This window comes from Rana temporaria, chromosome 12 (assembly GCF_905171775.1).
Source record: "Rana temporaria chromosome 12, aRanTem1.1, whole genome shotgun sequence".
NCBI lineage: Eukaryota > Metazoa > Chordata > Amphibia > Anura > Ranidae > Rana > Rana temporaria.
The window spans coordinates 140,570,254-140,595,864 of NC_053500.1; the positions used below are offsets into that span (position 1 = coordinate 140,570,254).

The window sequence follows — 25,611 nt, forward strand, 5'->3', positions numbered from 1 at the left end:
CCAATCCCATGTCCTCCTCCTCCATTTCATGTCCTCTTCCGGCTCCAGTCCCATCTCCTCCATCCCTTGTCGTCGTCCTTCTCCAGGCCCATGTCCTCCATCCCATGTCCTTCTCCTCCAGTTCCAAGTCTTCTATACCATGTCTTCCTTCTCCTCCAATACCATGTCCCCCTCCTCCAGTACCATATCTTCCTCCAGTCCCATCTCCTCCATCCCATGCCCTCTTCCAGTCCCATCTCCTCTATCCAATGTTCTGCTCCTTCTCCATCCCATGTCCTCTTCCAGTCTCATCTCTCCAATCCCATGTCCTCCTCCTCTATTTCATGTCCTCTTCCCCCTCCAGTCCCATCTCCTTCATCCAATGTCGTCCTCCTACTCCTCCAGTTCCAAGTCTTTAATACCATGCCTTCCTTCTCAAGTCCCATGTCCTCCCATACCATGTCCTCCTACTGTCCCATCCCACCATCACATGACCTCCTCCAGTCCTATTCCACCATCCCATATCCTCCTCCATTCCCATCTCCTCCTCCTTGAGGCCCATCTCCTCCATCCCATGTCCTCTTCCTTCCTCAAGTACCATGTCCTCCTCCAGTCCCATCCCATGTTGTCGTCCTCCAGTTCCATCTCCTCCATCCCATGTCCTCCTCCTCCATCCCATGTCCTCCTCCTCCATCCCATGTCCCATCTCCCCCATCCCATCCCATGTCCCATCTCCCCCATCCCATCTTCTCCATCCCGTGCCCAGCTCCTCCTCCAGACCCATCCCATGTTCTTCAAAAGAGAAAGAGGGGGTATAAGAGAGAGAGAGAGATAGAGGGGTGGAGGGGTCTCTGCTTGCAGGAAATATATAATATTTGTAGATTTTACATTGTCACTAAACCCACATCATAAAATAAATGGTGCATTCCATGCTGTTCATAATCATTCACTAAGAGATTTGTTTTCTGTATTCTGAAAAGAACTTGGTTGATCCTGCTGCTCTCTATCGCCCCCTTCTGTCCATGTCCCCAGTGCAGCTACGGACTTCAATAAAACACCTCTGGGATGAATTAGAGCGGAGGACTTCTCGTCCAACATCAGTGCCTGACTTCACAAACGCGCTTCTGGAAGAATAGCCAAACATTCCTATAGACACCCTCCTAAACCTTGTGGACGGCCTTCCCAGAAGAGTTGAAGCTGTTATAGCTGCAAAGGGCGGGGCCAACTCAATATTGAACCCTACGGACTAAGACTGGGATGCCATTAAAGTTCATGTGGGTGTAAAGGCAGGCGTCCCAATACTTTTAGGTAGATTCAGTAAGAGTTAGGCCGACTTATCAGTAGATAAGCCGACCTAACTCAGAATCTACGCCGACTTATGTTTTAAGCGTATGCTCAAACAGAGATACGCTTAAACATATCTAAGATACGACGGCTTGCTCCGTCCTATCTTAGGTTGCAATATTTTGGATGGCCGCTAGGTGGCGCTTCCATTGCGGTCGGCGTAGAATATGTAAATGAGGAGATACGCCGATTCACGAACGTAAGCCCGGCCGACGCAGTACTTTTACGCCGTTTACGTAAGAGATAGGCGCGTAAAGTTAGAGCTAGGCCCTATTGGAATAGTAATGTCAAGTATGGCCGCCGTTCCCGCGTCGAAATTCGAATTTTTTACGTTGTTTGCGTAAGTCGTCCGTGAATTGGGATTTACGTAGTTTACTTCCACGTCAAAATCAATAGGCCCGTGCGGTGTACTTGGCCGCAATGCACACTGGGAAATGTAGGCGCCCGGCGCATGCGCAGTTACCGAAAAACGTGAAAAACTTAAGGTCAAGCACAATTAGCATACAACACTCCCCCCCTAACACACATTTGAATTAGGCGCCCTTACGCCCGCCAATTTAGGCTACGCCGCCGTAACTTAGCAGGTAAGAACATTGTGAATCATGTACTTGCCTCGCTAACTTACGGCGGCGTAGCTTAAATGCCTTAAGCTACGCTGCCGCAAAGTTGCGAAAATGTACCTGAATCTAGCTATATGTATTGTTATGAATGCTGAATAATGTTTATACGTCACTTTCTATTTATAACAATCCCCAGCTACCAATCAGAATCATCCGTTTAGATCTGAATCTGATTGGAGACGTGATGAGGTCATTGGTTTTTCTGGAAAGTATAAAAAACTTGATACATTTTAAAAACAAATTTTTTTGGTTGTGACCTCATTAGATAGACTACATCAAACAGCTGATTGGTTACGGCGGGTTACTGTATGCTGCTGCTGCCTATTGCGTCGTCGCCCCCCCTCCCCCCCTTCATGGGCTAATAAAGTGTTCCCGTGCTGAGTGCGTCCCCTTCGGCGGTGAAGGGCCTGGCACAGGACGCGTCGCGGTATAAAGTGGTTTCTCCTCGTTGATATTCAGGTCTCGTTGCGCCAGCGCTCGGCTCGGTCCTCCCGCTGGCCGCGCCACAAAGACTCCTCTGTTAGGAACATCACAGTTGAAGCACTTATGAGCCGGAGAAGAAGAGAGGGCGAGGCCGGCTAGAGTGTCACCGGCTGGCATGGGCTCTGCGGGGTAATTAACCCGAGGAATTCTATTCCCGGGGCGAGGGGAGGGGATTAAATCGGAGTTGGATTCCCTGAAATGTGTCGATTTCAGACTCCGATGTTGTGAAAAATTATTACTCGCTAATCTTCAGACACGGGGCAGCCATCGCAAATTTTGGGGCCCCTTACACAGCTTTAGGCAGGGCCCCCCTGGAGCAGAGAACCGGGGGGGGGGGGGGCTGACGAAAAGAAAAGTGTAATCTCTTCTCTCTTCTGACGCAAGACGATTGCAAAGCTGGGCCTGTAAGGGGCCCTGGAATCCATCGGGCCCCTTACAGGTGTAGTGCAAAAAAAAGGGAGGGAGGGAGGCCAGTCGGGCCCCTTACACGTGTAATGCCTGTACCCCCCTGATGGTGGCCCTGTTCAGACATTACTCACAAATTCTTTGATTGGCTTATTTAACATCCCCCCGCCAACTGACAAAACCTTAAAATTGTTTAATGGGGGCCGAAAAATATTTGAACAATTCGTATAGGTCCTCTTTAACTTAAAGCAGAGGTCCACCCTAAAAACAAACTTCTTATCACTAGGTTCCCTTTAATATATAAAAAAAAACATTTCGTAAAAAAAAAAAAAAAAAAAAAGTTTTTTTACTTGCCTGCAAATGGCTGTTACTAGGCAGATTTCCTAATCTGCCTAGCTCCTAGTCTACAGTGGGCCTACTTCCCTTCCTAACATGCCTGGCCTCCTGGGAAACGAGTGTCATCATTTCCCAGGAGTCTGTGGGCATTACAGTGCTACGAGCGCCGTTTAACTGCGCACGCGCGGGATCTTCATTGTCGTAGCAACGGTGCGGGACGTTCCTCCGTCGCCACCCGTTGTCATGGCAAAAATACAAACCAACGGCGCTGCGAGCACCGTTTAACTGCGCATGCGCAAGATCTTCATTGTCATAACAACGGGGCAGGATGTAAATAGTAATTCTGTCCGGAACACCGCTTTAAAGCCCAACTCCGGGGAAAGGAAAAACAAATCCTCTCTTGTGTTGTGGCCAGGGCCGCCATCAGGGGGGTACAGGCAGTACACCTGTAAGGGGCCCGGAAGTCCCCAGGGGCACGGATGGCAACCCCCCTTTTTTTTTTATAAAAAAATTATATATATTTTTAATATATTTTTATTTTATTTTTTATTAAAGGGTCAATTTTTTTTTTTTTTTTTTTTTTTTTTTTTTTTTTTAGATGTCTGGAGATCCCCAGGGCCCCAGATGACAACCCCCCTTTTTTTAAAAAAAAATCAATATATATTTTTTATATATATATATTTTTTTCTTTTTATTAAAGGGCCCAGGGTGGCTACCCCCCCCCCCCTTTTTATATTTATATATATATATATATATATATATATATATATATATATATATATATATATATATATATATATATATATATATATATATATATATATATATATATATATATATATATTCTTTATTTCTTTTTTTTTTGTAAAGGGCCCTCCCCCCCCGCTTCTCGGTTCTCTGCTCCAGGGGGCCCATGCCTGAAGCTGTGTAAGGGGCCCCATAATTCCTGACGGCAGCCCAGGTTGGGGCTCCTCCCTCAGTGCTAGGGGCGAAATGCTCATGTAGGCCTGGGGGATGCGAGAAGACCAGCAGATGTGGAGTTTGATCGGTTTGAACTGAAGGGGGGGAGGTAGTACTTTCCTCCTATCAAGTCTTCCTGAAGTTGCTTTTTCTTTGCAGATCTCCACCCCGCCCCAGTCCTGGAAGCCTTCATTATTCAGATGAGGACGTAGCTAAATACAACGATCTCATTCCTACCGAGAGTGGAAGTCTGACCGAAAAGCCCTCGGAGGTATCAGACTCACAGGTGAGGGGGAATCGCCTTTTTTTTTTTTTTAAAGAGACCCGTCCTCGCCACCTACACCCCACAGAGTACAAAACACCGGAAATGATGGTGGAGGTCTTTAAAAGGTAGACCTGGGGTTTCAAGAGTACCCTTTGGTGACGCCAACCATTCTGTTTTGGTAGTATGCCAGGAAGTAGTAGTCAGGTGCTGGTCATCTGGGAAGGGGCCGACAATATCAATTGGGACAAACGGTCCAATTGACACCCTAAAAATGCTTGGATAGAAGGTATCCGCTAGATCAGGGGTGGCCAACCAGTGGCCAGGCGGCCCGCGGAGCCCTCTGATGTGGCCCGCGACCTCTTTCTCTGGAATAGAGGGTTGGCAAGCCCAGATCGCAGGTTGCCGACCCGCCATATCACAGAATCAGCGTTGTGAATGAAGCTGGTGGTAGAGAAAGAAAGCGGCTGCAGAGCCCCATAAGCCGTCCTCTACAGCGCCAGCTTTTGCCACAGGCGGAGTCTATGGCAAAATTCAGCTAACCCGCAGGATAGACACAGATGCACCGCGGTGTGGGTATACCGCAGCACATCAGTGTGAAAGCAGTCTTAGGCCCTTTTCACACGATCGGCCCGACACTATGGGACCCTCAATTCACCTCTATAGAGAGACAGATGTCTGTTTATGCCCACCCAGTGGCGTAGCGTGGGTTGTCAGTGCCTGGGGCGAGGCAAGTAATTTGCACCTCCCTGACCCATGGACTTACCTATTTTCAGCTAGCTCCAATCTGGTCACATGATCCACTGTGTGAGACAGGGGTGGCTGTAGGGAAGAGGAGAGTGTGCTTGATAATGACTGGTAAAGCCTGGAGTGGTGACATTATGCATATGTTCCATCTGTTGTTGGTCCTCCCTCCTCTCCACACTTGTGACAGGGCCCCTCTAAATTTTTCGCCCGGGGCGGTGGCCCCCCTGGCACCCCCCATGCTACGCCACTGCGCCCACCTACCTCCAAAAAGAGAAGAGAAATCACCCCCTTTCATCTCCTGGCAGATAGGAGGGCCTATAGAATAGCCGTGACCTGTCATCCGCCCACTCCGCTCATTGTGGCCCTCAACTGGTTACCAAGTTGCTTAAGTGGCCCTCGCTCTTCAAAAAAGGTTGGGCACCCCTGCGCTAGATCCTTCAAAAGATTTACATCTCCATCCAGACTCTAAAAGGGACAATACTGGGAGGTAGGTAGGGGGTGAAACCAAGGGAGGTTGCTCAGAGGTGGGTAGGGGGCGGAGTCAAGGGGCAACTCAGACAGGAGGAGTTCCTGCACCTATTCTGAGAAAAAAAATCCCTGGTAATTTATATATATATATATATATATATATACATACACATATATACACACACAACCATGTACAGGGGCGGACCCGGGCAATAGACGATTATGGGGCCTCCGGGCTTACAGATGGCCACCACGCTAGGAGGCAGTGCAGTGGCTGGGTAGCCAAAATCTCTGATTTTTTACATACTGTCCCTGGTTTTACTGAGCCTGGCAACCCTGATGGGGGACCCCCTAGTGGCATGGGGCCCTTGGGCAGTGCCCTAATGCTCGAATGGTCAGTCCGCCCCTGACCATGTATACATATGAATTCCTAATTATCTTGCATTATGTAATTTTTTAGACTAAACTTTTTTCCTGTAAGAACCCTGATGAAGCAAATGATTTTCCGAAACGCGTCTGGTTCAGGATTTTTTTTTTTTTCCGTTAACACTTTTAATTGTATCCATTTTTGTACATGTCCTATTTATATGTTTTTTTGAATAAAATTACTTTTTTTATATCTACATACATTCTTTATTTGTTGGTAGTGCCTTAGAAAGTCCCACCCCAGGGGTTGCCCCCTTTTTGTATTAAGTCTTAGTGAAGGGTACAACCTTCAGTAATGGGGGACGGGGGTGTTACTACTTTTTACCTGTCCTTTAATATAAAACCACGTCTCCAGATAGGACACAATGGCCACCTTTGTCACCAGCCTCCTGAGGTTACTGGGAGTTCCCGGCGTGAGGAGCGCACATTGTTCAGGGTGTGACCGCAGCGATCGTTTGACAATAAGAAAACCGTCTTTACGGAAATGACTTGATAAAGAAGAAATAGTCGCCCACAAAGTCCCCCCCCCCCCCATAGAATAGTTTTCCAGGGCCACGGAGGACGGCTCAGTCTCGGCTGAGTGCAGAATACAAAAGAGCCGGACAAACAGCGGCGCTCAGCCTAATCCCTCGTAACCCCTTCCTTGTCCCCCCCGGGCCGCGCCGCATTGTCTGCCCAGGAACCGCTGAGCCCTCAGCCGTGACAACCTGTGACAACCGAGAAGAGCCTCACCTGGAGGCACCGAGTCACCTGTACATGGAATGTGACCTTCTGACTTCATTTCAATGTCAAAAAAATAAATGTAAAAAAATAAAAAGTTAAGAAAACACTCCAAGTTAAACGATCCGTCCATCCAAAGTGGATGTTTTAGTGTTTGGGAGGATTTGTTATTCCTCCAGCAACAGAGACAACGACCTTCACTCCTGGTTCCCGACTTCCCAGCCTTGTACACCCGCTGTGCCCATTATGAGGGGTTCCCACCATCCCTATGCTGAGTTCCCGGGTCTCTGTACACCCGCTGTGCCCATTATGAGGGGTTCTCACCATCCCTGTGCCGAGTTCCTGGATCTGTACACCCGCTGTGCCCATTATGAGGGGTTCCCACCATCTCTGTGCCGAGTTCCTGGATCTGTACACCCGCTGTGCCCATTATGAGGGGTTCCCACCATCCCTGTGCTGAGTTCCTGGGTCTGAACACCTGCTGTGCCCATTATGAGGGGTTCCCACCATCCCTGTACTGAGTTCCTGGGTCTGTACACCCGCTGTGCCCATTATGAGGGGTTCCCACCATCCCTGTGCTGAGTTCCCTGGTCTGTACACCCGCTGTGCCCATTATGAGGGGTTCTCACCATCCCTGTGCTGAGTTCCCGGGTCTGTACACCCGCTGTGCCCATTATGAGGGGTTCCCACCATCCCTGTGCTGAGTTCCCGGGTCTGAACACCCGCTGTGCCCATTATGAGGGGTTCCCACCATCCCTGTGCTGAGTTCCCGGGTCTGTACACCTGTTGTGCCCATTATGAGGGGTTCCCACCATCCCTGTGCTGAGTTCCCGGGTCTGTACACCTGTTGTGCCCATTATGAGGGGTTCCCACCATCCCTGTGCTGAGTTCCCGGGTCTGTACACCTGTTGTGCCCATTATGAGGGGTTCCCACCATCCCTGTGCTGAGTTCCCGGGTCTGTACACCTCCTGTGCCCATTACTAGGGGTTCCCACCATCCCTCCTGGATTTTTTACTATGAAAAGTGTAATAGGAGGTGCTGGGTGAAGGTGGACAGGAGAAGAGCTGGGGGGGGACACAATGAGACTCCATTTATATCTATGAAACCACATTTGGGTGAATTGACCCTTTAAATCAGGGGGTCTCAAACTGGCGGCCCTCCAGCTGTTACAAAACTACAAGTCCCATGAGGCATTGCAAGGCTGACAGTTACAAGCATGACACCCACAGACAGAGGCATGATGGGACTTGTAGTTTTGCAACAGCTGGAGGGCCGCCAGTTTGAGACCCCCTGATTTAAAGCAATCCCTTTGCCACAATCCCATTATGAGTCGGGGGCCTTGGGTCCCCCTTCCCCCGGGGCCCAGCGATCGGTACAAAGATGGCGGACTCGGCCAAGATAAATAGGAGGACTCTGCCACTTCCCGAGTGTTCTTGGCTCAGAGAGGAACATTATACTCCGACCTCTGACCCGCCGTTCCTTCCAGGGAACTTATCTGCTCTTCTTATTTACGAGCAACAGGACTGACTGGTATTGCACAAGATTATCGGTCTCTTCGCACAACAGGAAGATTTACTGTGCAGGAAAAAGCCAAAATTCACATTTCATCCAGACCTGCTAAAAAGGGACAACTCTGTTCAGCCAGTCCCGTGATTCAGTCCCTGGCCTTACTTTTCTCCATTGCAATTAAAGCCTAAAAGTTAGATCAAGGACCGCCCCTCCCCCACAAACTGTGATTGGATAGTGAAGGAGCCACTGCTCTTCGGGGGTCATCCCTGTTCACGCTCCTCCAGTGAAGTAATTGGCGTCAAGTGATAAATTTCTCCTACATAAGTTGTACCTGTTTATCTGCAGCCCTCTCTTCTCCACATCCATTCGGAGGGCAGACTTTATACAGTTTGTCTGAGCATTCAGAAAGCGGGGAGCTGAAGCTGCACTCTGCAGAGCTCAGTGAGAGCTCATTTGAGGGAAGGGACACACACCCCAGCAGGGGGCAGGAACACAGCTGAGGCTGCCAATCACAGGCTGTGTGCTTAAGTTTTCCTGACACCAAGAGAAGGGAGGGAACTCGTCAAAAGCCATTCATGCAGATGGCCGAGGAAGGAGGCAGCAGAAAGAAATGACACTTGTGCTCTGGATAGAGACAAGTACACACGATAGAGCAATGGTCTCATTGGTCATTTTACTGTCCTCCAAGCTTTAGGGGAGGGGCATACTGTGGCTAGTGGGTGTAGAAAATGCCCCATTATTGGTTTAATTGGAGAAATAGTGCCCCATCGCCGGTGTCGGCGGGAGGGATCGCGCCCCCATCACCAGTGTCGGCGGGAGAAATCGCGCCCCCATCACCGGTGTCGGCGGGGGATCGCGCCCCATCACCGGTGTCGGCGGGAGGGATCGCGCCCCTATCACCGGTGTCGGCGGGAGGGATCGCGCCCCCATCACCGGTGTCGGCGGGAGGGATCGCGCCCCCATCACCGGTGTCGGCGGGAGGGATCGCGCCCCCATCACCGGTGTCGGCGGGAGGGATCGCGCCCCCATCACCGGTGTCGGCGGGAGGGATCGCGCCCCATCACTGGTGTCGGCGGGAGGGATCGCGCCCCATCACTGGTGTCGGCGGGAGGGATCGCGCCCCATCACCGGTGTCGGCGGGAGGGATCGCGCCCCCATCACCGGTGTCGGCGGGAGGGATCGCGCCCCATCACCGGTGTCGGCGGGAGGGATCGCGCCCCCATCACCGGTGTCGGCGGGAGGGATCGCGCCCCATCACCGGTGTCGGCGGGAGGGATCGCGCCCCCATCACCGGTGTCGGCGGGAGGGATCGCGCCCCCATCACCGGTGTCGGCGGGAGAAATCGCGCCCCCATCACCGGTGTCGGCGGGAGGGATCGCGCCCCCATCACCGGTGTCGGCGGGAGGGATCGCGCCCCATCACTGGTGTCGGCGGGAGGGATCGCGCCCCATCACCGGTGTCGGCGGGAGGGATCGCGCCCCCATCACCGGTGTCGGCGGGAGGGATCGCGCCCCCATCACCGTGTCGGCGGGAGGGATCGCGCCCCCATCACCGGTGTCGGCGGGAGGGATCGCGCCCCCATCACCGGTGTCGGCGGGAGGGATCGCGCCCCCATCACCGGTGTCGGCGGGAGGGATCGCGCCCCATCACTGGTGTCGGTGGGAGGGATCGCGCCCCCGTCACCGGTAGCGGCGGGAGGGATCGTGCCCCATTCCTTGGCGTCGGCGGGAGGGATCGCGCCCCCATCACTGGTGTCGGCGGGAGGGATCGCGCCCCCATCACTGGTGTCGGCGGGAGGGATCGCGCCCCCATCACTGGTTTTCGGCGGGAGGGATCGCGCCCCCATCACTGGTGTCGGCGGGAGGGATCGCGCCCCCATCACTGGTGTCGGCGGGAGGGATCGCGCCCCCATCACTGGTGTCGGCGGGAGGGATCGCGCCCCCATCACTGGTGTCGGCGGGAGGGATCGCGCCCCCATCACTGGTGTCGGCGGGAGGGATCGCGCCCCCATCACTGGTGTCGGCGGGAGGGATCGCGCCCCCATCACCGGTGTCGGCGGGAGGGATCGCGCCCCCATCACCGGTGTCGGCGGGAGGGATCGCGCCCCCATCACCGGTGTCGGCGGGAGGGATCGCGCCCCATCACCGGTGTCGGCGGGAGGGATCGCGCCCCATCACCGGTGTCGGCGGGAGGGATCGCGCCCCCGTCACCGGTAGCGGCGGGAGGGATCGTGCCCCATTCCTTGGCGTCGGCGGGAGGGATCGTGCCCCATTCCTTGGCGTCGGCGGGAGGGATCGCGCCCCCATCACTGGTGTCGGCGGGAGGGATCGCGCCCCCATCACTGGTGTCGGCGGGAGGGATCGCGCCCCCATCACTGGTGTCGGCGGGAGGAATAGCGCACCATCATTGGTATCCGCGGGAGGAATAGCGCACCATCATTGGTGTTGGTAGGGGGAAGAGTGCACCAAGGTCCAGATAAAGACAAGAAAAGGGCCACATCCGGCCCCTGGGCCGCAGTTTGGAGATCACCGATATAGAGGAATATGCTTTGTTCATATTTCATGTCTGAGGTTCTCTTTAAGGATTGGTCAGCTGCAGCACATTTCATTTTCTGCCCGCGCAGCGGATGTCCTTCTGTATATGAGCCCCATTAAGAGCTCTGCCTGTTTTCTCAAGTGCGAGAGGCGGGCATGGGTGCCAAGCCTGCCCGGAGCTACCAGTGCCTTCAGTAAAAATGCCATTACTATGGGAACGCCACTATTTTCTACATGCCGGCTGGATAAACAGACCGCGCCTTCCCCAAGTCAAACAAGGAATACCGCGTGCACGGCGTGCTAATCCCCGGATCTCCGCGACGAGGCCCAGAGAAAAGGCGTGTTTGTGCTGCCAGCCATTGTGCAGGTACATGCCTGCGTTCTGCAATCTCTCACTCACCGTCACAATCGCAGCCGCCTGGATTTACACTAGAATGCCAAAAGTATTGGGACGCCTGCCTTTACACGCACATGAACTTTAATGGCCTCCCAGTCTTAGTCCGTAGGGTTCAATATTGAGTTGGCCCCGCCCTTTGCAGCTATAACAGCTTCAACTCTTCTGGGAAGGCCGTCCACAAGGTTTAGGAGGGTGTCTATGGGAATGTTTGACCGTTCTTCCAGAAGGGCATTTGTGAGGTCAGGCACTGATGTTGGAAGAGAAGCCCTGGCTTGCAGTCTCCACTCGAATTCATCCCAAAGGTGTTCTATCGGGTTGGGTCAGGACTCTGTGCAGGCCAGTCAAGTTCCTCCACCCCATGCATTTATGGACCTTGCTTTGTGCACTGGTCCAAACCATTTGACCTATCTATGGCCAGCTTAAGGTCCCGATCTCATGTACACATATCGGGTCCTATTTAGACAAGAGACAATAATTATCCTACCAGCATGCCTTTGACGCACCCGGAGGAAAAGCACTCAAGCACAGGGAGAGCATGCAGACAGTGTCCCTATTCAAACCAAGGACCCCAGTGCTGGGAGGCACAATTGCCAACTATTAAGCCACCGTGCTGCCGATATTTGAACACAACCGGTGATCTGCCTATATGGTTCCGGCTATCAGGATGGTTCCTGTAAGGACTGCGCAGGCGCAATCCTTGCCGACGGAAATCTCCGAACCTCGGCCGGCATCCAGGGCGACGTAGAATTGGCCACCTGGCTCTTTTTTTTTTTTTAACATCCTCCAATCTATGGGGATGTTAAGGAATGAGCCTGGATGCCGGCCGAGGTTCGGAGATTTCCGTCGGCAAGGATTGCGCCTGCACAGTCCTTACAGGAACCATCTGGATAGGGGAACCATACCGACAAGTCACCGGTCTTGGGACCTCTTCTTGACCTCCTTAACCACTTGCCGACCGACGCACAAACTTATGCGTCGACAGAATAGTACAGCTGCGCAAATGGGCGTGTATATATACACACGTCCCCTTTAATTTGCCGCCGTGTCGCGAGCTCCGTGCCCGCGATGTCCGCCGGTGTCCCGCGATCGGGTCACAGAGCTGAAGAACGGGGAGATGTCAGTGTAAACACAACACCCCCCCTCCCCTCCCGTCCTTCCTAGTGACATGTCACTGATCGTCTGTTCCCCGTCATCGGGGAACAGACGATGCAAGCCACGCCCCCCTAACAGTTAGAATCACCCCCTAGGTCACACTCAACCCCTTCAGCGCCACCTAGTGGTTAACCCCATCACTGCCAGTGTCGTTTTTACAGTAATCAGTGCCATAGGCGTGCGCAGCCTATTGCATTAGGGTGTGCACCCCAAAGTGCACACTACCAATCACTCACGATGTTCATTCAGAAGGGGCCAATAAATTTACATATTTACTGGCCCCTTCCCCACTCCTAAATCATCCCAGCAGCAACAGCCAATAGGAGAGGAGGGAAGCCGGCAGCGCTGAGGGGGGGAAAGATGGGAGCCAGGGCAGTAGGGGGAATCTGTGCTGCTCAGGGTGATTAGGGTGTGCCTGGGCACACCTGGCGCACGCCTAGGATCAGTGCATTTTTATAGCACTGATCGCTGTATGAGTGACAACGGTGTCAAAAGTGTCCGCCATAATGTCGCAGTCACGATAAAAATCGCTGATCACCGCCATTACTAGTTAAAAAAAAATATTAATAATAAAAATGCCATTAAACTACCCCCTATTTTGTAGGCGCTATAACTTTTGCGCAAACCAATCAATAAACGCTTATTGCGTTTTGTTTTTTTCTACCAAGAAATATGTAGAAGAATACGTATCGGCCTAAACCGAGAAAAAATTGGATTTTTGTACTCACCGTAAAATCCATTTCTCTGTGTTCATGGACGGACACAGCATCCTTTGACAGTAGGGTTATATCCGCTTTCATTAGGAGAAACTCTCCTAAAGGAAGCGGATATAACCCTACTGTCAAAGGATGCTGTGTCCGTCCATGAACGGAAGAGAAAAAATGATTTTTTTTTATATATTTTTGGTGATATTTATTATAGCAAAAAGTAAAAAAAATATAGATTTTTTTTTTTTTAATTGTCGCTTAAACTTTGTTTATAGCGCAAAAAATAAAAAAATAAATCGCAGAGGTGATCAAATACCAGCAAAAGAAATCTCTATTTGTGGGGAGAAAAAAAAAAAGGACGTAAAATTTTGTTTGGGAGCCACGTCGCGCAATTGTCAGTTAAAGCGACGCAGTGCAGAATCGCAAAAAGTGTCCGGCCAAATGGTCCGGGGCTGAAGTGGTTAAAGTTCTAGTTATCTGGACATCATCCAGCCAGTGGGCTGGATAATTAGGTGGTTGCCTAAGGCCTCGCACTCACAGGGGACCTCGCGGCCGCCTAATTTGCCTCAATCACTGTGCGTCAGATCCGTGCAACTTTCTGCAGCCATTTTTATTTGCTTGAATTTTTTTTTTTTTTTACCCATTATGGCCATGGTGGGGACAAGTTTTGCTTAAGGCCTCACAAAGCCTAGAGCCGCCTCTGCCAGTGGGAACATATCGAAGCTAGAGGTTCTAAATGATGGCCAGGCACCTAGCATTTTTCAGAAGCAGAGGTCAGCCATCAATCCATTTCTTTCCCTGTAGGCCCCCCCCCCCCCCAAAACACAACCTCTGCTTTGCGGTGAATTTGGCTGGTGACAGGCTCAGGGTAGAAGGTGTCGGGTTTATCTTCCCCCTCGTTAGTCCAGGCGCCGCCATCAAACAATATTTAGACTGAAAACAATGAAAACACAGCTGTGATCTTCGGCTCGCCGCATTTGGAGGAAGGCAAAACATTGGAGACATTCCTTGTCCTTCAAAGAAGAAACACCTATTCTCTGCTATTGTGAGGACGCGGCTGGACGGAGGATGTTGAAAACTTCCTCATTGGGCGTTGAAATAATTCCAAATACAGGGGTTAATTATTGATACTTTTGATGGATGAATGTGTGTGTGTGTGTGTGTGGGGGGGGGGCGGCAACATTGGCACTGAACACGTCACCATTTTTCTAGGGAAAGAAATTTCTAAAGGTGCCAGCAACATAAAATTTTCCCCACATGTCGGTGACAACCCATGCAATCCATACATACAAAGGGCCAGATTCACGTAGAAGTGCGGCGGCGTAACGTATCGTAGATACGTTACACCGCCGCAAGTTTTCATCGCAAGTGCCTGATTCACAAAGCACTTGCAATGAAAACCTACGCCGGCATAAGCCCGCGTAATTCAAAGGGGCATGTGCCATTTAAATTAGGCGCGCTCCCGCGCCGGACCTACTGCGCATGCTCCGTTCTGAAATTCCCTCCGTGCTTTGCGCGAACTGATGTCATTTTTCCGAACGGCGACATGCGTAGCGTACTTCCGTATTCCCGGACGGCTTACGCAAACGACGTGAATTTTTAAATTTCGACGCGGGAACGACGGCCATACTTTATTACGCACATACGTGTGCTGTGTAAAGTTAGGGCACCCAAAACGACGACTAACTTTGCGACGGGAAACTAGACAAGCAGCGACGTAGCGAACGCGAAAAACCGTTGTGGATCGCCGTAACTCCTAATTTGCATACCCGACGCAGGTTTACTACGCAAACTTTCCCCAGCGGCGGCCGCGGTACTGCATCCTAAGATCCGACAGTGTAAAACAATTACACCTGTCGGATCTTAGGGATATCTATGCGTAACTGGTTCTATGAATCAGTCGCATAGATACTCTGAGAGATACGACGGAGTATATGAGATACTCCGTTGTATCTCCACTGTGAATCTGGGCCAAAGACACCAAAACAAATAAGTTCAGAAATTAAGTTCTGTGTAACAAAATGGAATTATACAGGGAAAAAGTACAGTAGAACCTCGGATTACGAGCATAATCCGTTCCAGGAGAACGCTCGTAATCCAAAGCACTCGCATATCAAAGCGAGTTTCCCCATTGAAGTCAATGGAAACGAAAATAATTTGTTCCGCATTGACTTCAATGGCATGCAATACCGCATGTAGCCAGAGGTGGGGGGCGCCGGAGAGCCTCGTAAACACTCAGAAAGGCGATCTGAATACTTTGAAGTGCAAAATCCCCCAATCCCTCCATAAAGAGTACCTGTCCCCACCTATTACTGAATGTTTACACTCCTTGTGACAGCAATAAAAGTGATCAAATATTTTTTATTTATTTTTTTAAACCGCCCCCGTCCCCGCAAGCTCGCGCAGCAAAGAAAACGTATACGGAAGTCGCGCCCCGCATATGTCAACGGTGTTCAAATCACACATGTGAGGTATCGCCGCGCTCGTCAGAGCGAGAGCAATAATTCTAGCACTAGACTTCCTCTGTAACTCTAACCTGGTAACCGCAAAAAAATAAAGCATCGCCTATGGAGATTTTTAGGTACCGTAGTTTGTCACCATTCCACGAGTGCGTGTAATTGTAAAGCGTGACATGTTTGGTATCTATTTACTCAGCGTAACATCTTCTTTCACATTGTACAAAAAAGTTGGGCTAACTTCAGTGTTTCCTTTTTTTTAATTCCTGAAAGTGTATTTTTTTCCCCAAAAGTTGCGTTTAAAACACTGCTGCATAAATACTGTGTGACATAAAACAATCGCCATTTTATTCTCTAGATTCTCTGCTAAAAATTATATTATATTTTATATATATATATATATATATATATATATATATATATATATATATATATATATATATATATATATATATATATATATATATATATATATATATATATATATTTGGGGGTTCTAAATAATTTTCTAGCAAAAAATACGGATTTTAACACCAAATGTCAGAAATAGGCTTAGGCGTGAAAGGGTTAACTCTGTGGCACATATAAAGCCCCTGTACCTATCCCTGCACTGAATGGGAGTTAATGGAGAGTAGTAGGGTTGTTTTTATTATTTATTGCAATTTTTTTTTTTTATCAGTCCTGTTGGGCTATGGTGAGATATCCGGGGTCTTAACAGACCGCTGACATCTCCCCATTGAGACAGAAAAAGGGACCGAGGATAGAGATTCCCCAGTCCCTTTCTCTGCTGCACTGAAAATGAATGGAGAGAAGAGAGCGGCTCCTCTCCATTCATAAACTGAGACATCGTAATCACAGGTTACGATGTTTCAGTTATATGAATGGACAGAGTCAGTGATCACTCACACTGTTCATTCGCAAAAGGAAGGAGCCGGGTTTACCAGATCCTACCTCCGCTCTCCATCCTGACAGTTAGAGGACAGAGGGGGTGGAGGGGGACAAGGAGGGGTGCACAGAGCAGAACGGAGGGGGACAGCAGCATGAAGCACTTAGGAAGTTAGGAGGACATGGAGCATGGAGGGGGACACGGAGCAGAACGGAGGGGGATGCGGAGCATAACAGAGGGGACAGCAGCAGAACAAAGGGGGGCTGGAGGAGGATACAAGGACAGTCAGCGGTGATCGGTGCAGTGGGGGGGGGGGGGTTTCAATCACCGATCACCCTGTTGAAATCTATACAGGCTGATCAGTGCTTGCAACTCCCCCCCACTGCACTGATCACCCTGACTGTGCAGGTATCGGGTGGAGTATCGGGCAAATGCTCGGTATCGGTACCAATACCGATACTAGTATTGGTATCGGGACAACCCTAGAGGGTAGAGTTACTTTAATTTTATTTTCATGTTATGGTTGGATTTCGCCATCAACCCCTTAACATGTCCCTTATTTTGCTACAGGGCAGCGACAGCGAATACGAAGTGGACCAGAACCAACAGAAGAGCCATTCCTTCGTCAACCACTACATCAGCGACCCCACCTACTACAACTCCTGGAGGCGGCAGCAGAAGGGCATATCCCGGGCGCACGCCTACAACTACACAGACAACGACCTGGAGGACGACTCTGAACACTGTATCATACCCAACAGCAACAGCAGTCAGCAGGGCAGCCTGTACAGACCCAAACCCAGTCGGACTCCAACACCTCAGCAGGCCCCGCCCCAACCAAACCCCATATACCGCCCGCCCAGCAGCCTCGCCCCTACGTCCCGGGCCCCCATCGCTGGATTTTCATCCTTTGTTTGATGACAAAACTTGCACCAATGTACCATTGTTTCTTCAAATTTCAAGAAGCAGATAAATATATATATATATAATATATAAAAAAAAGGTATGTGTGTATATATGCATATACATATATATGAAGGAGAAAAAAAAAAAACCTTTATGGAATTTGTGTTGGAGACAATCAGTCGTGGATTTAGATCTTTATTTTGCTGCTTCAAATATGTATAATATTCCAAAGGTTTCTGGGTGCAAAAAAATTAAATAAAAGAAATGCGCAAGAGGTGATCTGAACCAAGAAAACTCTCCTTACCGAGGAACATGGCAGCCATTGCTGTTGCCTCGGGAATATCTTGCCGTCTACATTGCCTATACCAAGGATTACCGTGCCTGAAGATTGAGTCTGGCCAGCAAGCGATGGAAGGCAACCTTGCCCGAAAGACGGGTGGCCGCTATGGTTACGGCGTGTCCAGAAGGATTATAACTGGAGTATTAGACGCTTCACGCTGGTCGGCGATCCTCCTACCCGTATGGGTTCGGGAAATATCAGAATATTAACCACAGGGCCTGTTTTGGACTTGATATCGAGATGATTTGTCTCAAAAACTGCCTGATACCTTACCAATGTTGGGAATTCTAGTACATCGATATCGTTTGGGGGGTTTAATCAAGTTACAGCAACAATTGTTAGATACTGTCCAAGGGTTTCAAGGCTTAATGGAATCCTCCACTTCACAGGGTGGACCTCTTTATTCAGGTTGGAAATGTGCTGCCCCTAGCAACCTACAACCCTCGTCTCCCTTTCTTGTGGATAGTTCAGGCTGAAAGGTGGAAGACAAATTTGTTACTATGGGCAGCACGGTTCTGGTGGTACCGTTCTCATTTACAGAACCCCATATTTGGGTCAGATTATGGTATCACAGCTTCGGAGACGGACTTATGGACCTTAAATTGTGTTTTTTCTCCATCCATTGGGAGGTATAAGGACTTCTCAGTCTGCACCATCAAACATTGTATCTTTTTGTTTTTTTATATTTGATACCAAAATTTGCTACCTTTTCTTAACCTTCTTGGCATCTATAAAGGTTTGGGAAAAGGAGGACTCAATGGTTAGCTGGTAAAAAAAAAAAATAACAGCTTTCCTTTGTGTTGTCCATAGCAACGGAGGAGACGTTCGGTCTAGATTTCCAACCCGGTCAAGAAAATGAATAGCTGGAATCCGATTTCTATGGGCAACACAAACCTTTTCCTTTTGGTTTGGGCCTAGTGTGGTTTAATAGACGATGGAGTAGCGTTGCGTATACCTAAACAGTATTCTAGAAGAGAATGGCCTATGATGAGAGTGTGGTGGATGTGGATTGCTGAATCTATATAGGAGATCAGTTGTGTTGGATGTGATGACATAAGGAGAACTCCAATCAGGACAAACACCATCAGTCAATATTTTATCACTTTAGGTCCAAGTTTGATGATCATTGAGATCACTACACTTGGACGAAACGCGATGCAGTAAAAATGATGTTTGAGCTTTGGAAATTACTAGATTAGATGTTGGAGGAAACCTGTAGAAAGCAAAATACGGAGTCTGCTTCTGGTCTTCTGAAAGTTCTAGATGCCTGCTTTTTTTTCAGTAGTTAGACTCAAAACAAATATGCAAAATAATAGGGAATCCTAAGCTGCACATATGTTCAAGGCAATTAAGCCAGAGAGTAAAGAAGTTTTTGGATGGCCTTGACACTCCTGCAGCTGGGATATTTGGAAGGAGAGGTCCGCAACGGCAACCTGCGTCTTGCCATCAGTGTGGGTTTTCTTTTAGAATCAGTTCACGTGAAATTCATATAAAAAAATTGCATATGCAAGCCCAGAATTGTGAAGCTGCTCCAGAGCAAAACTTAAAGGAGTGCCAATCAATTCTGAAAAACATTTTATGCAGCATGCTGAAGTTGCATCTTGACTGGAGTTCTTCCTAAAGTTAGCAAAGGTTAATAATATCCTTAGGGATTTTTATTCCGTGTATGATATGCCTTATACTTTGAAAATGTTCTGCTTATCTGAGAAGTTTTCTGTCACATAGGTGAAGTAGACAAAACTACACGATACCCCTTTTTATATGGCATCAGTGGTCGGAATGGACAATGAATACAAAAATGTATCCATGGCATAACTATGACAAAAAAGCTACAATGGGAACTGAGGGCTGTATGGGGTACCCATTACCATCCCCTCTTCTCCATATGACAAAACAACTGCAATGGGGAAAAAGGGTGGTGCAGGGAACCCATTACTGCCCCTCCTCTCCATATGACAAAAACAGCTGCAATGGGATCTGAGGGTTGTGCAGGGAACCCATTACCGCCCCTCCTCTCCATATGACAAAACGGCTGCAATGGGATCTGAGGGTTGTTCAGGGAACCCATTACCATCTCCTCCTCTCCATATGACAAACAACTGCAATGGGGTAAGGGGGTGGTGCGGGGAACCCATTACTGCCCCCTCTTCAACATATGATAAAAACAGCTGCAATGGGATCTGAGGGTTTTGCAGGGAAAGCCATTACTATACCCTCTTCTCCATATGACAAAACAGCTGCAATGGGATCCCATTACCGCCCCCTCTTTTCCATTTGTGCTGGCCAGTGATTGGTTAGACTTTCTTATAGTGTTTAGCATCATTTATTAATAACATTGCAGCAAAAAGGGCCTACTTGAGCAGTTCATTCAATTTATATCCAGTCACCTATACTTACCCTACTACATAGTTATGGGTACATTTTGCTAATCTACATGAATTAAATGGGTGTATGGCCAGCATAAAGCAAACACTTGCAAAGTTTTAAAAAGAATGTTAAGGGGTAGGACATTGGCAGGTTTCTGTTGTCATCTTATGTCACCATTTAGAAGATTGCCCTTCACTTCCTGTCTCTCACTGGAAATTCTCCCCAATGGGGTCAGAGAGAAAACCAATGATCAGAGTGGGGAAAAGTTAGAACAACCGTCAGGTTTTTGTTGGGTCTCTCCCGTCTTTTTCTGGTGGCACAGGGACCGAAAATGTGTATAGTTCTATATATTCTGTATAGACTAGGTCAGTGATGGCGAACCTTGGTACCCCAGAAGTTTTGGAACTACATTTCCCATGATGCTCAACTTCACTGCAGAGTGCATACGCATCATGGGAAATGTAGTTCCAAAACATCTGGGGTGCCAAGGTTCGCCATCTCTGGACTAGGTAGACAGTCTAACTCTTTCCTACTCTGTCCAACACTAAAATATACTTTTGCTTGAGTTGGGCTTTAGTCCTGACTGGCAGCATATTAGTGCAGGGCTAGGGTATTTCACAAGCAGAGACAGGATGGGCATGTGTGAAGTGCGCCGAAAACGTTTGATAACAGAATGTTAAGTTAATTATGAGATAGAGGTTAATAAGTGAGATAGAAGGTTGGGGGACGCAGGAAGTTGATCTTTGCTTCTGTTCCAAATGGGTCTTTATTACGTTTTCTGCATTATAAGGACTATAATGCTAAATTTTCGGGATACCAGCCTAAAGCAGAAGGTACTCAACGTTTATGTCATGGCCCCAATGTTACATGTACTGTTGTTCGGGGACCCACAAGTGTCAAGTTTAAAAAAAAAAAAATTTAAGCCCCCCCAAAAGGTGTTTATCAATAGAACCCAAAAGGAGTGGATAGATTTTTCGAAAAATATTGCAAGCCAAAATGTTTCTTTTCAAAAGATCATTTAGACCTAAAAGGTTGCAGAATCTTTCACCATCATCCAAGTCTGTATTGGTGGATGCACATCAGTACGATTTTCCCCTAGGATATAATTCGTGGGGATTTAAAACACATATCGATATATGTATAAAGAAAAAAATATATTGTAAAAAAAAACAAAAAACAAAAAAACAGTTGTATCTGGTTAAAGGATCAGCCTACCAAAAACCGATATATTTATTTTCAGATGCAGAGAGATCTTTTGAGTCACAAAATTCGTCCCCCCAAAGCCATCACTGGTTGCTGGTCAAGTATTCTTCTGACCAAATTCCTCTCGTCCCAAAACTTTTGGGTGGAATTCTCATTTATGAGTGTTGCAGGATTCAAAAAAAGCTCCACCTGACTGTATACACCTCACGCCAATGTTTTGTTTGAGCCAATATGCAAAAAAAAGAAAAAGAAAAAGAAGTATCACAGCTACCACTTCAGTTTTGCTGCTTTTCTCACGTCACTGCCACAACAATTATTTGACGTCTACAGATTATTTTTTTGTTACATATTATGTATAAAATGATGTAAAAAAAGATTAAAAAAATATTTTTTTTGTCACGAGTGCCAGCAGAATTTTTTATTTTTTTCTGTATAGTCACTACTGTGCAGAAAAGGCCAATGCATTTAGCACTTGTGTTACCTACTGCAGGGGAATTTTCACCGTTGGGGTATCTTATATGATTTAGAACAGGGGTCTTCATACTTTTCAAGCAAAGGGCCAGTTTACGGTCTTTCAGCGGCCGCGTCACTGGATTTGATTGTCAGCAGCGGGAGCCAATGGCTGCGCTGCTATCAATCTGTCCAATGAAGAGCTGAGAAGCCATGGGGAGAACGATGCGGGATCGCCGTGCCCACGGAGATTCGGGGCCCAAGTAAGTAAAACAGGGGGGGGGGGGCTGGGGCTGGACATGGCAAGGTTTTTTTCACCTTAATCAAGGTGAAAAATCACAAAGTTTATAACCCCTTTAACCACTTAAGACCCAGACCAAAATGCAGGTCCTGGCCAGTTTTTGCGATTCGGCACTGCGTCGATTTAACTGACAATTGCGCGGTCTTAAAAGCCTTAATCTAGGCTTACCTGTAGGTGCAAGTTGTAACAGTGGGTTGTCCAAAGTTGCATGAAAGTTGGACCAAAGGTTCATTCACACCCCATTCACACCTGTGTGCTCATCATGCAACATTAGACATCATGGGACCCATTTGGACCCGTGTTCTCCAATGATAACCATTCATACATGTGCAACTTAAAGTAGTTCATGCACTACTTTGGTCCAACTTTCATGCAACTTGAGGACCGTAGGCTTCAATGTAAACCCTCACAAGTTGCATGATGAGCACACAGGTGTAAATGAACCTTTGGTTCAACTTTCATGCAACTTTTGAGGGTTAACATTGAAGTCTATGGCCCTCAAGTTGCATGAAAATCACACCAGAATGTTTTACATGCAACTGTGGTGCAATAGTGGGTACGACTTTGCAGGAGGGACAACAAGTGACACCCATCCAAAGTAAACAGTGGTGCAATAGGGACTTGGCAGAAGGAAACAAGTCGCATCAAATTCGCACCCATCCAAAATTGCATCAACGTTCCACTCCAAAGTCTCGCAACTTTGGGGTCTACAAGTGTGAACGGAGCCTTACCCCACAGCTAATGTGATCGCGCAAGTTACTGTAACCCGCAGTATATGTCGTGTTGTTGCTTTGCCATAAAGAGACCCGGTCAGGCGCATACAAGAATCCATATACAGTACTAAGAACTACAAGTACTATACTCACCTCTCCCTCCGGCAGCTTGTGGCATACGTTGGTTTCTGGGAGTATTGGATGCCCATGTCCCCCCCCAGTCACTGTAGCCTAGTGACATAGGAGACAAAGAGAGGAACCATGGCGGATTTAATGGCAATGCACAAAAACACCGGCATGTTATGGAGTGAATGCGTCCAAAAAGTCAACAAGAACTGAACTGCCGCATCAACACAAACTAATGCTGCACATCATATTCATGCGTTTCGACGCAACAAGCTGCCCCCCCTACACAGGCAATCTTTTTGGCGTCATCATCTCAGTGGCCTAGGGAAATTTTTTCATTAGTCAATTCACATGTAGCTTTATTATGTGGGTCAGAACAGCCCCGGGTGACACCGTATTCCTTGCCTGGTAACCAAGTCGGAGAGCACTGGTTGAGGTCGATTGGCTGAACCTTGGCAGATCTTCCACAGAGTGGGTGGCATTGGCCTCCATTTAGAACACCAAGGAAAATAGACAAAAAGGTTGTGTTGGCAATCCATTATTTGTTGTTGATCTATTTTGACAAAAGCAAGAAATAAGGTAGCCAACGCGTTTCAGAAGCCAAACCGTTCCAGTTCATTGAGGCCGAGATCAGGGGTCTCCAAACGTTATGAACAAAAAGGCCAGTTTACTGTCCTTCAGACTTTGAGGGGACGGACTGTGGCCATTGCGAGTAGAAAATGCCCTGGCGTCAATGGAAGTAAAGAATGCCCCATTATTGGCATTAGTGGGAAAAATGGTGCCCAGTCATTTGGGTGTCAGTGGGAGGAATTGTGCCCCATCCTGGGTGTCCGTGGGAGGAATAGTGCCCCAGCATTGGTGTCCGTGGGAGGAATAGTGCCCCATCCTTGGTGTCAGTGGGAGGAATAGTGCCCCAGCACTGGTGTCAGTGGGAGGAATAGTGCCCCAGCATTGGTGTCAGTGGGAGGAATAGTGTCCCGTCCTTGGTGTCAGTGGGAGGAATAGTGCCCCATCATTGGTGTCAGTGGGAGGAATAGTGCCCCATCATTGGTGTCAGTGGGAGGAATGGTGCCCCAGCATTGGTGTCAGTGGGAGGAATGGTGCCCCAGCATTGGTGTCAGTGGGAGGAATGGTGCCCCAGCATTGGTGTCAGTGGGAGGAATTGTGCCCCAGCACTGGTGTCAGTGGGAGGAATAGTGCCCCAGCATTGGTGTCAGTGGGAGGAAAAGGTGTCCCGTCCTTGGTGTCAGTGGGAGGAATAGTGCCCTGTCATTGGTGTCAGTGGAATGAATAGTGCCCCAGCATTGGTGTCCGTAGGAGGAATAGTGCCCCACCATTGGTATCAGTGGGGAGAAATAATTCCCCATCACCGTTATCCGTGGGAGGAATAGTGTCTCATTATTGGTGTCAGTGGGATGTGTAGTGCCGCATCAATGGTTGTCAGTGAGAGGAATAGTGTCCCATCAGTAGGAGGAATGGGGTCCATCCATTGGTGTCAGTGGCAAGAATAGGGCCCTATTGTTGGTGTCAGTGACAGGAAGTATGCCCCATTGTTGGTGTAGAAGGAATAGATCCTTGTATCAAGGGGAGGAATAGTGTCCAGAGGGCCTGATAAAGGCAAGCAAAGGGCCACATCCGGCCCCCCAGTATAAAGGCTCCCATGTAAAAAAAAAAAAGAATGCTACTGGTCTTCCTACTCCTTTTTCTTGAAACGGCCCTTTAAAATTGTTGCAAATATTTTTTCAGCCTACTGAAAACCTATGCAACCCCCCACAAAGCGGAGCTTGTTAAAGCGGAACTCCATCCCCGATTCTTCTTCCCCCCTTTAGGATAGAGAAGGGTCATTTAATTATTGCTATCGGTGTCCCCATAAGGGAAGTTTTTTAACTTCCTGGTGGTCACACCCCCCCAAAACAGGGCTTCTAACCCCCTCACTATCCGGAGATAGAAGAAAGAAGTTGTGTCTGGCGTTCCACTTTAACAGCGATCCTCAAATAAGATGCAAAGCTACCAAAAAAAAATCCAAAAAAAAATCTGTGTGCGGAAAGCCGCGGCGTCCCAGGGACGGCGGTTTATAAGGCTTTTTTATTTATTTTTTATTTTTTTTAAAACGTCCATCTCAGGAGAAGAGATGGATTCTGTTTGTTTGGATTTTGTTGTCGGTGTTTTATGTTTGCAGATTGTGTCATCGATTTTTTTCCCATCGCTGTAAATTCATCATTAAAACTGAATTTATTTTTGTTATCAAAAAAAAAGTGTATAATAAAAATGTTGGCAAAAATATTTCTATGTTATAGAGAGTATATTGTCTATGCGAGGATTCGATCTCAGCAATGGCGCGGCGGGGGTACAATTCCTGGCGCTGGAGACGTACAATGTAACGTACCGATGACATCATGAGTCTGAACGCCAAAGCGAGAGAAAAAAAATTAAAAGCTGAATTTTAAATTTGCTTATATTGCCCCTCGTCAATCATGCCAATTACGTTTTTAAATAAAGACTTTCGATTTTTTTATACATCTTATTGTAGACTTTGTGATGTCCTCACCGCGTCCAATGTCTCTCTCTATGCAAATACAGGCAGACCCCGGGCAATGCCTTGATGGGCGGAGAGTTGAAAATTCATGAATTCGAAAACTTGGATTTTCTAATTTACGAATTCCAAATTTTCTAAAAAATATTTCGGCAGTGCATGCGTCAAGCATGCACTGCCGAAAAATTTTAGTTTGTTTCATTTTGTTTTAAAATTTTTTTAGAAAATTTGGAATTAGTAAATTTGAAAATCCAAGTTTCCAAATTCACAAATTTTGGAA

The 25,611-nt window shown here is 48.2% G+C and overlaps 1 protein-coding gene across 2 annotated transcripts in view; it reads left to right on the forward strand.

The window, feature by feature from the left end:
* The window catches only part of SDK2 (sidekick cell adhesion molecule 2), a 582,140-nt gene extending 563,724 nt beyond the window's left edge, over window positions 1-18,416 (forward strand). For both annotated transcript variants that reach the window (XM_040330991.1, XM_040330992.1), the window contains exons 43-44: window positions 4,287-4,413; window positions 16,963-18,416. In XM_040330991.1, coding sequence (XP_040186925.1) covers window positions 4,287-4,413; window positions 16,963-17,310 — 475 coding nt within the window. In that variant the 3' untranslated portion in view covers window positions 17,311-18,416. The remainder of the gene's footprint in view (window positions 1-4,286; window positions 4,414-16,962) is intronic.
* Window positions 18,417-25,611: the final 7,195 nt, after the last annotated feature.